A 13,656-nucleotide genomic window follows, 5' to 3' on the forward strand; every position below is an offset into this window, starting at 1 on the left:
TGCAGCTGTAGAACCTTTTGAGGATCTGAGGACCCATGCCAAGTCTTTTCAGTCCCCTGAGGGGGAATAGGTTTTGTTGTGCCCTCTTCACGACTGTCTTGGTGTGCTTGGACCATGTTAGTTTGTTGGTGACGTGGACACCAAGGAACTTGAAGCTCTCAACCTGTTCCACTGCAGCCCCGCGTGCTCTCCTCTCTTTCCTGTAGTCCACAATCATCTCCTTTGTCTTGATCACGTTGAGGGAGAGGTTGTTGTCCTGGCACCACACGGACCAAGTCTCTGGCCTCCTCCCTATAGGCTGTCTGTGATCAGGCCTACTACTGTTGTCATCGGCAAACTTAATGATGGTGTTGGAGTTGTGCCTGACCGTACAGTCATGAGTGAACAGGGAATACAGGAGGGGACTGAGCACGCACCCCTGAGGGGCCCGTGTTGAGGATCAGCTTGGTGGACGTTACCTACCCTTACCACCTGGGGGGTGGCCTGTCAGGAAGTCCAGGATCCAGTTAAAAAGGGAGGTGTTTAGTCCCAGAGTCCTTAGCTGATTGATAAGCCTTGAGGGCACTATGGTGTTGAATTCTGAGCTGTAGTCAATGAATAGCATTCTCACATAGGTGTTCATTTTGTCCAGGTGTGGAGTGCAATAGTGGGTCTAGGGTTTCTGGGATGATGGTGTTGATGTGAGCCATGACCAGCCTTTCAAAGCACTTCATGGCTACAGATGTGAGTGCTATGGGTCGGTAGTCATTTAGGCAGGTTACCTTAGTGTTCTTGGGCACAGGCACTATAGTGGTCTGCTTAAAACATGTTGGTATTACGGACTCGGACAAGGAGAGGTTGATAATGTCAGTGAAGACACTTGCCAGTTTGTCAGCGCATGCTTGCAGTACATGTCCTGGTAAACAATCTGGCCCTGGGACCTTGTGAATGTTGACCTGTTTAAAGGTCTTACTCAAATCGGCTGCGGAGAGTGTGACCACACAGTCTTCCGGAACAGCTGGTGCTCTCATGCATGTTTCAGTGTTATTTGCCTCAAAGCGAGAATAGATGTAGTTTAGCTCGTCTGATAGGCTTGTGTCACTGGGCAGCTCTCGTCTGTGCTTCCCTTTATAGTCTGTAATGGTTAACAACCCCTGCCACGTCCGACGAGCATCAGAGCTGGTGTAGTACGATTCGATCTTAGTCCTGTATTGACGCTTTAGATGTTTGATGGTTCGTCGAAGGGCATAGCGGAATTTCTTATAAGCTTCCGGGTTAGAGACCCGCTCCTTGAAAGCAGCAGCTCTAGCCATTAGCTCAGTGCGGATGTTGCCTGTAATACATGGCTTCTGGTTCAGGTATGTACAGTCATGGCCAAAAGTTTTGAGAATGACACACATGAATTTTCACAAAGTCTGAATTTCTATTAATTGCGAAGTCCCTCTTTGCCATGCAAATGAACTGAATCCCCCTTCAAAAAACATTTCCACTGTATTTCAGCCCTGCCACAAAAGGACCAGCTGACATCATGTCAGTGATTCTCTCGTTAACACAGGTGTGAGTGTTGACAAGGACATGGCTGGAGATCACTCTGTCATGCTGATTGAGTTCGAATAACAGACTGGAAGCTTCAAAAGGAGGGTGGTGCTTGGAATCATTGTTCTTCCTCTGTCAACCATGGTTACCTGCAAGGAAACATGTCGTCATCATTGCTTTGCACAAAATGGGCTTCACAGGCAAGGATATTGCGGCCAGTAAGATTGCACCTAAATCAACCATTTATCAGATCATCAAGAACTTCAAGGAGAGCGGTTCAATTGTTGTGAAGAAGGCTTCAGGGTGCCCAAGAAAGTCCAGCAAGCGCCAGAACCATCTCCTAAAGTTGATTCAGCTGCGGGATCAGGGCACCACCAGTACAGAGCTTGCTCAGGAATGGCAGCAGGCAGGTGTGAGTGCATCTGCACGCACTGTGAGGCGAAGACTTTTGGAGGATGGCCTGGTGTCAAGAAGGGCAGCAAAGAAGCCACTTCTCTGCAGGAAAAACATCAGGGACAGACTGATATTCTGCAAAAGGTACAGGGATTGGACTGCTGAGGACTGGGGTAAAGTCATTTTCTCTGATGAATCCCCTTTACGATTGTTTGGGGCATCCGGAAAAAAGCTTGTCCATAGAAGACAAGGTAAACGCTACCATCAGTCCTGTGTCATGCCAACAGTAAAGCATCCTGAGACCATTCATGTGTGGGGTTGCTTCTCAGCCAAGGGAGTGGACTCTCACTCACAATTTTGCCTAAGAACACAGCCATGAATAAAGAATGGTACCAACACATCCTCCGAGAGCAACTTCTCCCAACCATCCAGGAACAGTTTGGTGGCGAACAATGCCTTTTCCAGCATGATGGGGAGCACCTTGCCATAAGGCAAAAGTGATAACTAAGTGGCTCGGGGAACAAAACATTGGTATTTTGGGTCCATGGCCAGGAAACTCCCCAGACCTTTATCCCATTGAGAACTTGTGGTCAATCCTCAAGAGGTGGGTGGACAAACACACAACCAGTCAGGAGACCCACAAAACCCACAAATTCTGACAAACTCCAAGCATTGATTATGCAAGAATGGGCTGCCATCAGTCAGGATGTGGCCCAGAAGTTAATTGACAGCATGCCAGGGCGGATTGCAGAGGTCTTGAAAAAGATGGGTCAACACTACAAATATTGACTCTTTGCATCAACTTAATGTAATTGTCGATAAAAGCCTTTGACACTTATGAAATTATTGTAATTATACTTCAGTATTCCATAGTAACATCTGACAAAAATATCTAAAGACACTGAAGCAGCAAATTTTGGAAATTAATATTTGTGTCATTCTCAACTTTTGGCCACGACTGTACGTACGGTTACTGTGGGGATGACGTCATCGATGCACTTATTGATGAAGCCAATGACTGATGTGGTGTACTCCTCATTGACATTGGAGGAATCTCGGGACATGTTCCACTCTGTGCTAGCAAAACAGTCCTGTAGTTTAGCATCTGCTTCATCTGACCACTTTTTTATTGATCTAGTCACTGGTGCTTCCTGCTTTAATTTTTGCTTGTAAGCAGGAATCAGGAGGATAAAATGATGGTCAGATTTGCCAAATGGAGGGCAAGGGAGAGCTTTGTATGTGTCTCTGTGTGTGAAGTAAAGGTGATCCAGAGTCTTCTTTTTCTCCTCTCTCTCTGGTTCTACATTTGACATGCTGATAGAAATTTGGTGAAATGGATTTAAGTTTCCCTGCATTAAAGACCCTGGCTACTGGGTGAGGGTTTTGTTTGCTTATGGCGGAATACAGCTCATTAAATGGCATCTTCGTGCCAGCCTCTTACTGTCGTGGTATGTAAAGAGCTACGAAAAATATAACTCTCTCGGTAAATGGTGTGGTCTACAGTTTATCATGAGATTACCTCAGACTAGCAATAGCTTGAGACTTCCTTAGATATCGTGCACCAGCTGTTATTTACAAAAATACATGTTCTGTCCTGCCAGTGCAGTGTATAACTAGCCAGCTGTATGTTGATAGTGTCGTCGTTCAGCCACGACTTCGTGAAGCATAAGATATTACAGTTTTGAATGTCCCGTTGGTAGTTTATTCTTCCGCGTAGGTCATCTATTTTATTGTCCAAAGATTGCACATTTCACTTGCAGGGTTTTGTGTTGTATATGTAATATAATACTGTATATGCCATTTATCCAAAGCGTCTTAGTCATGAGTGCATATATTTCAACATACGGGTGGCCCTGGGAATCGAGCACACAACCGTGGCGATGCACGTGCCATGCTCCACCAACCAAGCCATATAGGACCTTGTTGTTTGTTCAGATGACTAAAGACCCTTTCAGGCCTGATGAAACTGGATGCGGTGCAGTCATAGGTTTGACAGTGATCAAACAAACCAGTTTGTCAAACTTTATGATGTACTTTTGGAGGTGCGTTCTAACTCCCCAAAAGCCTAGGTTTTGGCTTAGTGGGCTAATGCGCTCTTCAGGCATGCAGGAGAGCCAGGTTAAAACCCTGTATCATTGTAGTTGAGTTCATATGTTTTAACACCCATCTCTTTCCCTCTCAGTTCTACATGGTGATGTGTATAGTGTACATCCTGTACTCGTTACTCTGGTTCATGTGGGCTGCCTGTTACTGGAAGGACTTACTGCGGATCCAGTTCTGGATAGCTGGAGTCATCTTTCTGGGCATGGTGGAGAAGGCTGTGTTCTGTGCTGAGTACGAGAACACCAACGGTGTCGGGGCAGCTTGTGAGTCTACACTACGACTAATACTACTACTAAACTACACAGAGCTCTCTTTCTGAGTGGTTTAAAGAGTAGTAAGATCCTCTGTATAGGAGCATGGCGAAGGCTGTGTATGAGAACAACTGTGTCAGGGGCAGCTTATGAGTTTACAGTACACTACACCCAGCTCTCACATTGATCTGGTCCCATTTCCCTCCCTACCCTTTCCTCTTGGCACGAACCTGTCCAATTGTTTTGCAAATCTGTATGGTCTGAATAGGCGGGAATGGTCTGAATAGGCGGGAATGGTCTGAATAGGCGGGAATGGTCTGAATAGGCGGGAATGGTCTGAATAGGCGGGAATGGTCTGAATAGGCGGGAATGGTCTGAATAGGCGGGAATGGTCTGAATAGGCGGGAATGGTCTGAATAGGCGGGAATGGTCTGAATAGGCGGGAATGTCTGAATAGGCGGGAATGGTCTGAATAGGCGGGAATGGTCTGAATAGGCGGGAATGGTCTTGTTAGCAGTTGATATTCCTCTTCAATAACACAGACCCCAATGCAAATCAGGGGGAAGAAAATAGGTTTATTCTTATTCAAAGAGGACGAATCATGCGGGGAGGGAGATGGTAGATGTTCATGCTCCCCTGTCCTCGGTGCTTCTCTCCACAGGACAAAGGGACAATATGTACTTTATAACCCAGCCCTAGCCTGTGGTTCACCAATTAGAATTCCTTGTAATAAAACTGGGCCAATGGCTGAATAACTATCCTATTTCAGGCTCGATGCATAGACAAATTCCTCCCATGTCTCTGACCCATTGATCAATAATTCCCTATTACATAAACACAATTTCCATTGATCGTTAGTACTCTATTTACTTTTAGTCCTCTTGACCTCTTGTACACTGCGTTGTGTATTTATCTTCGACATATTCTTAGTCTGAATAGGCAAGTATAAGCAGTGTAGTGATGATGGTGCTTCCATCATATTGCTTCTACCTTACAGATTTGCTTAGAGCCAAGGGGGAGGTTTAGGGAGTGTTATTATTCTGAGCAATACATCGTCTTTCTGCCTTTCTACCATGCATTCCAATGTTCTTGTTTTCAGCTCCAGGCCTGTTGATCTTTGCTGAGCTCATCTCTGCCCTGAAGAGAACCCTGGCACGACTGCTGGTCATTATTGTTAGTCTGGGATATGGTATAGTCAAGTAAGTTGAGAAAATAAAGGTCATCACTCATTCCCTGTCACTCCCAATCCATTGATAGGTTAGCCTGCTATCTATATTTTGTACATTTTCCTGCATTTTGTGTTTCCTATCAGGCCTCGACTGGGTACTGTGATGCACAGAGTGGTGGGACTAGGCGTCCTGTATTTTGCCTTTGCTGCTATCGAAGGTGTGCTTAGGATCACTGGGGTAAGGAGTTTTCTTGATTTTGCTCCATTGAGCTTGCATTCAAAATGTGAAATTTCAGTTGTAGTTGAGCTGCTGTTTTTCCCTTGTGAGTTATCGGAATTACTTTAAATAAATGTATATTCACTAAAGGGTCGTGACAATGGCCTTTCCCTCATCACAATCGTTGTTCTAGTTGTGATGGACTCCTGTATCATCTGGTTCATATCCTTAATCCAATTATCATCTGAAGTTTATAATAATTACTCCATAATGCACATCTATTGGTCTATAATAACAAAATAGGCCTACTTGTCTTGTTAGCCTTGTCTGACACTTGTCTGTCAGTACAGAATTTTACGTATTTTGCTATTGCTTACTAATAAGTTTTCATAAGTCTCACTAATAGACTAGGTGCTGGGGTTATGTGTCTTGTACAATTTAAACTGGAGTTTGGGTTGTATACCTTAATTTATATACTAAATTATGTTTCAGTGGGTGATTGTCCTTGGTTGCGGCTCTGGTGAAAGGCTCTGTTCTCTATCTACCCCACTCACTCATCACTTTTTTGTCCTCTGTTTCTTCTGTCTCTCTTGATGTTAATCTTGCGCTCTGACTCTCTCTCATATGTCTCTCTTACTCTTAACTTTCATCTACACTTTCCCCACCTGCTCTCCTCTCCTATGTATTTATCTTGCTCTCAACTTGTATTCTCTCCTCTTCTCTTCCGCTCTCCCCCTTTCTCCTGTCCTCCCTCAGGCGAAAGACTCTGACCTGGCTCTGTTGGCCAACATTCCTCTGGCTCTGCTTGACTCCTCTCTCTGCTGGTGGATATCCTTTGGTGTGCCTATAGCCTTGCTTGGGCTCCTCTGTCCCCTGGGGGGCCCCCTGGTCCCTACCCGGGGCTTTTCTGATCCTCAGTCTGGGGGCCTACTCTGACCCTCCCTGGGCTGGAGGGTCAGAGTAGAGTGCTTCTATCAAAGGGTTCAGTCCAAATCCAAAGGGTCTCTGCATATTAATCCACTAGCTACATGCTAACCATCTCACAGCTAGCTTCTCCTGACGTATATAAATAGAGAGCATGAGAGATTAGATTATTTGCTATCTTACTAGCTAACTCACAGCTAGCTAACCTGGAAGTCTACAAGTAGAGGTCAAGTAGTCCGGCCTTTCCCAGGGCCCCTTTACCTGGGGCCTCATTTGTTCTTCGGGTCAATCACATTCCAACACCTTAACCCACTAGCTACCACTCAGAGGGCACATAATCTGACCTTGCATGCTGTTTTCCCTGCTGACTTTGCTAGATTCTTCCCTGATTCCTTCTTATACGTGAAGTCTGTCAGTTACTCTACATACTGACAGTGTCTGTCTAGCCCAGAGGTTGTTTCCTTGACTGCCTCCAAACATATTTGTGAGCCTGGCTCAAACTATAAAGACACTGAAGCTGAGGAGAAACCCAGTCAAACTGTCTCTCTACCGACACTTCACGAACACACTCATCTTTGCCATTATAGGTGAGTGAAGTTGTTAAATTGATGAAGAGTCTTTTCCCAGCACCGGATACCGGTCATACATTCATTCAATCAAAGTAGTGTAGTGATGATCACTCATTCTTTTCCTTCTTTAGCTTCAATCATTTTCATGGTGTGGACGACAAAAAAATTCCGTCTAGCAGATTGTCAGTCGGTAAGAATACATCTCTCTGTTTTTAAATGTCTTGTGTTTCAAAAGTTTAAATAGAAAATATACAAATGTGTGTTTATACAGTTCTTCTGGATCAATGTTTTTAGCTTTGCTCTGTCTTGAGACGAATATCGAATCAACAGTTAAGATGTTTTATTTGACTAACACCTTCAATATGTGGCTGTTTAACCTCCTTTAGTTGAATGCAGTGATTTTAAAAGAACGTCTGCTAAATAACAAAAATGTAAATATACTGAATCCTCATGAATGACGTTTGCATCGTCCTGTGTGGCCAGGACTGGATGGAGCTGTGGGTAGATGATGCCTTCTGGAGGTTCCTCTTCTCCATCATACTGCTGGTTATCATGTTGTTATGGAGACCATCTGCTAACAACCAGAGGTGATGATTGATTTGGCTGTTCCATAAACAGACATTTGCATTGATCTAGGTGTTCTCATCCTGCACCTTAGCTACCTTGTTGAGTGTGCTGTAGATTTCTCAATGGCAATATGTTGACGTATCAAACCACCACCAACAGTCAGTCAGGGAGAAAGTGCCTCGCCTTTCGACTCTTCAAAGCTTCACAGAGGAAACTTAAACGGTCTTTCTCTAAATGGAGCTTTATAACTTGATAATGTTTAACTGTTCCTTTGTTCTCAACAGGTATGCATTCACTCCTCTGATGGACGACTCTGATGATGAGGAGATCGAGGACTTCCTGGTGTCAGCTAATTTGGGTACAGTTCACTTAGTGAAATAGTAGGGTTTTCATTCTCACTGTGTCATTGTTTAAACATTGACCATTGATCACCAAAAATGTTTCTCTCTCTACACAGCTGACGGCATAAAGTTGAGAGCAACCAACTCCAGGATTGAGACAAACGGTTCTGCCAAGCCTTCAGGACCCAACCCGGTTAGTATCAAATGTTCAACTTCATTGCCCTGGAGGTAATAAATTAAGAAAGGCAAAGTCCGTTTACAAGTATCGAATCAATATGAACGCAAAGTACTCCACATATAAATGCAGTTTACAAACAAGTCAATCTTTTTTTCTTTTTTTTTCTCCCCATTTTTCGCGGTATCCAATTGGTAGTTAGTCTTGTCTCATTGCTGCGACTCCCTTACGGATTTGGGAGAGGCAAAGGTCGAGAGCCGTGCGTCCTCCGAAACCCAACCAAGCCACACTGTTCCTTGACACAATGCCCATTTAACCTGGAAGCCAGCCGCACCAATGTGTCGGAGAAAACATCGTACCCCTAGCGACCGTGTCAGCGTGCACTGTGCCCGGCCTGCCACAGGAGTCGCTAGTGTGCGATGGGACAAGGAAATCCCTGCCAGCCAAACCCTCCCATATCCCAGAAAACGTTGGGCCAATTATGTACCGGCACAATTGGCCCAGCGGGTCTCCCAGTCGCGGCCGGCTGCGACAGAGCCTGGACTCGAACCCAGAATCTCTAGTTTCACAGCTAGCACTGCAATGCAGTGCCTTAGACCACTGTGCCACTCGGGAGGCCCAGTCAATCTTTTCTGTCAGCACAGTCAATGGTCCACTTTCAGTTAACTGCACATGATGACATGACACTTTTGCTTACTCAAATGTCTTACTCTTACATGGCAATTCAAACCCCCTACTGGCAGACATTAATGGAACATCTATGTCGTCTAGTAAATGACATGACTGAGTTTAAACAACAGGGGGCAGCGTGGAGTAATTATCTATTTTTCTTCTCTTCTGTCATTTTGTTTACCAATCTGTCCAGGATGAAGACATGAAATGGGTGGAAGAGAACATTCCTACCTCTTTATCAGACGTGTAAGCATGACTTAACAAAAAATAATACATGTGTTTTAAAGTGATCAACATTAGGCAGTTGTATAAAAGCACGTTTTGTCTTTTCCTCTTTCATTATAGAGCGTTGCCTGTCCTTCTCGACTCGGATGAGGTATGTGTATCCTTAACACAACAGGTCTCAACTTTGGCTCATTTCTGTCAATGGCAACACATGGTTTGCTTTACTGTGCATTTACTTTAATGTTATTCAATTCTCAGATTGCAGTATCATATGTACAGTATTATATGTACAGACTGTTAGAGAAATATATAATATATTCTCTGTATTTTTTTACCAGGAAATCATGACCACAAAATATGAAATGTCCAAGATGGAGTAACATGGAAAGTCTTCCTCCCACCCATGGTGGATGCAGAGCATCTCTTCCTCGGGTTCCTAATGCATGGCATGGAATAGACAGATCATCTGAAGCACGACACCTCTCCAATCCTAGTCCTAGGGCTGTTTAGGCTGAGATTCAGACCTCTGATCCTCTGTACAACACTACTGTGGCTTAACGCAACACCTCTGACTTGGCGATCAGCAGGGTCCTATTCATTGGGCATCAAATGGAAGAAAATGGATTAAAACGGGGAGGTACTACTTCAACTTGTCCAATAAGAAATACTTGTTTTAGTTTTCCTTTCCAGAGTGTTTTGTTACGGTGTGCTCTAATGTATTCAACCAATGTTATATGTGGGCAACAGAAAATCTCACCTGCAATACTCCTATTCTGTGCGTCCCAAATGGCACCCTGTTCTCTATATAGGGCACTGCTTTTGACCATGACCCATAAGGTTTTATAGGGTATATGGTGCCTTTTGGGATGTAACTTATGAGACTTCTGTTCCAAAAAAAACAGCTTCACTTTGTTAAATGCTGTATGTATTTATTTTTAAAAAAAATTCTCACTGAACTTGACTTTATAGGAGAAAGGAACAAGCTGGTATATTATTTCAACACCAATTGGACACACTGCATAATAACATTACCAATATTATTTTGATAGTTGATAACATTCAGAGGTGTATAGTAAACATTATTTATGATATATTTCACGAAGTGAAGCTTTATTGTTTCCTAACCAAAGTATAATGTGATGTGGGAGAGTTTGTGCGTTTTTGTCTAGGCTGGGACACAGGATTCATACGTGCAGTGTGTTACGCAGTACACAGAAGTGTTCTTGATAATGTCAGTGTACAATGGCAGGACTGGTCTGTTCAGGAGGATGTAACATTCCAGAATATTTAGATAGAAATACAAGGAATAGAGCTGACATGATTCCCTATTCTATCTACTATCAATGTTCAGAAAGTTTGCATCACTGAATGGACCCCTGAGGTTGGTAGAGGCAGTACTGTAATTGAGGCTTACGTCATTGAGGAGTTGTGTGTTTGAATGTGAGTGGAGGGAATCTTTAGCCTGGTTCCAGATCAGCAATAACAGCGTTACAATGGCCATAGGAGTTGGCAAGACGGCACAAACACATCTGGGATCAGGCTAGGAAGTCCTCTGTTTCCGCTAGTCAAATAAAGAGCAATATTATATATGACCTTGTAAGGTTTACTTACACTCCTCTAGTACCCTCCCTTTATCTGTTTTACATTGCTTGTGCACCAAATGGTACCCTATTCCCTATAGCAGGGGTGCCAAGCTCATTCCATGTAAGGCTGAGTGTCTGAAGGTTTTAGTTTTTTTCCTTTCAATTAAGACCTAGACAATCAAGTACAAAGGAGGAGTGAAAACCCACAGATGCTCAGCCTTCCATGGAATGAGTTTGTAAAGAGTGCCCTATATAGTGCACTACTTTTGACCAGATCCCTATGCGCCCTGGTATAAAGTAGTGTGCACTATATAGGGGATAGGGTGCTATTTGGGACAAAAATGGTTATTTATGTTTAAGTGTACATACAACTTGCTATATTTAGTTTACTCTAGGTACATTTATTGGGATGTTGTTATTGTGTGATAAGTTTTAATGTTATTTCTGATTTGTTGTCATCTGTCTAGCTTTTTCTAAAACTCTTTTTAAAGGACAAACTATTGTAAATGACTTGTCTCGTTGATTAATTAATGCGTTTTGTTTTGCGGATGAAACGGGGATGTGTCTCTCCATCTTATGTTCTGTAATGGTATAACACTTTCAAAGTACAGATTCTTTGTGCACCATTTCTGTAACGGCAATCGGTACTGGTGCCTGAAGTCTTCAGCTGTATGGGGGGTTTGTCTTGTGTGGACATTCCCGTTTCCAAATAGGATTATGTTGTATTGGTCCATGTTATGCTCTGCGGCCTTCACCTAGGTTAGGGAGTTATGATTTCACTCACAACCTCAACTATTTCCTAGGACCTGTCCAGAAACATTCCCTACCCACTAGATTGTCTTACATCTGTCCAATCCTTGCATAGGTAGGGTGTAGTTGTCAGTTTGGGAATCAGGCCCTAGTATATGTAGTGCTTTCCCTAACTTGTATAAATTCATATTAAGATACTTCCTCTTACTCAGACCCTGACATTCTTCTATTTATGATCATACAACTGTATGTTGGTTATTTTCACTTAAGACTGGTTTTGTCTGACTGTTAGTGCTGTTATTATATTATTTACTGCCTGATACCTTTTTTGGAAGGGTTAACATCTTCAAAGCTATGCTTGAACTTTTAAACACAGGGCCTGTATTCATAAAGCGTCGCAGTACGAGTGCTGATCTAGGATCAGTTTGACCTTCTAGATCGTAATGGACACCTGATTCCGATTGGCACGCCTACTTTGAGATGCTTAGTAATGTAGATATGGCTCCAGATCAATGTGGCTTTTTTGTCCTTTTTATTTCTGTTGGCAGAGCAGAGAGAGAGAGAGAACAGCACCATGTTATTAGTATGCCAAACTGTAAATCTGTATTTATGATGTTTGTTGAAAATCTTTGTTTTCTGATCTATTTCAATACGATGGTTAATTTAATTGTAAATAAAAATGTTTTACAAATTTGTTTTTGTGTTCTTGCAGTCACAGGATAACAGATTATAACCAGTGATCTTTCGATCATCATTATTAGTTGATCATCCAGTCAGGGAGATTTGCTGTGCGGCCAGAGTGCCATATTGGTGTACTTACAGCAGATGATGGGCAACTGTCAGTCGGGGTCTCCATTTACTGTTGGGAGGTAGAATACACAAGGTGCAATACCCAGCGGCCAGGAATCTAAACTGGTACTGTAGTAATCAAGGTTGAATTAAAGCCTTCGGGGCCCCCATTGATTTTGCTACTCTCACTCAGATTTCATATTAAAAACTGCAAACATTTCTCTCCACCGTATGGCATAATGAGTCGAATTTCATTAAATTAACTCTTAAACTAAAAAATGTGCATTAGTTAAAATGGCTAAATATCTCTCTGCCCCTGGCAAAATGCGCATTAGTTAAAATGGCTAAATATTCTCTCGGCCCCTGGCAAAATGTGTAAAATTGCACAGAATTTTAAGTGTAAAAAAATATATATATATCTGGGTAGAGAGCATTTTCTGGCCCCCACCCCATCAAAGTTGCCCATCCCTGACTTAAAGTATACTTCTGGCAGCAGTCTGTTCTTCTCTTAGATTTTATATCTTGATTTCGATTGAACTGTCCTGGCAGATTCCTTACCCAACCATGCGTTCATGTATTGACTTTGGGTGATGTCCTCTAGTCTAGTGGAATGAGGTGTTCTGTTCCGTTTGCACAGCTGTTCGTGTGATGCAGACAGCACAAAAATGAACTGATTTTCAACAGAAGACAGAGAAACTTCTGAATATTTACACATACTTTAACGTACGGGCATTTTAGAACATTGGTTATCATCCTGATTTAAACAGACTAAGTGTTTAAGACATTATGTTCAAAGGGAGATAACCAGACTAAGTGTTTAAGACATTATGTTCAAAGGGAGATAACCAGACTAAGCAGTTTTCTTCTGCACTTTGAATCTTGTATTTTCAAAGTGATAATTATCTGCAGTTCTTGAAATTTCAGTAGATAAATGAATGGGTATAGGGCCTACTATAGAGAATCAACATGTTCCCAACTAAGTGTTCCTGACTTGTGTGAATGAACCCAATCTGTTCCACAGAGGGCAAAGAGCCTTCAATAGGCTGTTAGTTGCATTCTTTACCACATTATCTATTGACCACGTCATATGAAATCTACAACAACCCCATGCACATATGTGTCATGTCGCAATGAAAGCTTGTTTTTCAGTAAAGTTTTTAAAGAACTCTTTCTTTCTTCAAAGGGATCAAGTGAAAGTAGACTAAATTACACAGTGTTAGAAACCTGATTGCTTCAGTCCAGGGGCTTTGTACTAGTATTGGGTTATGAAACCGCTTAGTAAAGCCCACCAGATCCTTGTGTTGACACAAACAGGGGAACAACAAGCCTTTAACGAGGTGAGTGACATAGCCTGTCCCAAGCTGTTCCCTCCCCCTCCATCATGGCCCTAGAAGTTTGCAGATCTAAAGGGTAT

The 13,656-nt window shown here is 42.8% G+C and overlaps 1 protein-coding gene across 3 annotated transcripts in view; it reads left to right on the plus strand.

The window, feature by feature from the left end:
- Positions 1-12,144, plus strand: part of tmem87b (transmembrane protein 87B) — a 28,870-nt gene extending 16,726 nt beyond the window's left edge. For 2 of the 3 annotated variants that reach the window (XM_024388224.2, XM_024388222.2), the window contains 12 exons: positions 4,091-4,274; positions 5,362-5,461; positions 5,575-5,668; positions 5,798-5,869; positions 7,050-7,158; positions 7,272-7,330; positions 7,624-7,727; positions 7,992-8,065; positions 8,165-8,241; positions 9,089-9,141; positions 9,241-9,271; positions 9,459-12,144. In XM_024388224.2, the coding sequence (XP_024243992.2) occupies positions 4,091-4,274; positions 5,362-5,461; positions 5,575-5,668; positions 5,798-5,869; positions 7,050-7,158; positions 7,272-7,330; positions 7,624-7,727; positions 7,992-8,065; positions 8,165-8,241; positions 9,089-9,141; positions 9,241-9,271; positions 9,459-9,500 (999 nt within the window). In that variant the 3' untranslated portion in view covers positions 9,501-12,144. Of the gene's footprint in view, positions 1-4,090; positions 4,275-5,361; positions 5,462-5,574; positions 5,669-5,797; positions 5,870-6,403; positions 6,476-7,049; positions 7,159-7,271; positions 7,331-7,623; positions 7,728-7,991; positions 8,066-8,164; positions 8,242-9,088; positions 9,142-9,240; positions 9,272-9,458 lie in introns of all 3 variants that reach the window. The other variant, XM_024388223.2, reaches the window with a different exon arrangement.
- The last annotated feature ends 1,512 nt before the right edge of the window (positions 12,145-13,656 follow it).

Source organism: Oncorhynchus tshawytscha, linkage group LG25, assembly GCF_018296145.1.
Source record: "Oncorhynchus tshawytscha isolate Ot180627B linkage group LG25, Otsh_v2.0, whole genome shotgun sequence".
Taxonomy (NCBI): domain Eukaryota; kingdom Metazoa; phylum Chordata; class Actinopteri; order Salmoniformes; family Salmonidae; genus Oncorhynchus; species Oncorhynchus tshawytscha.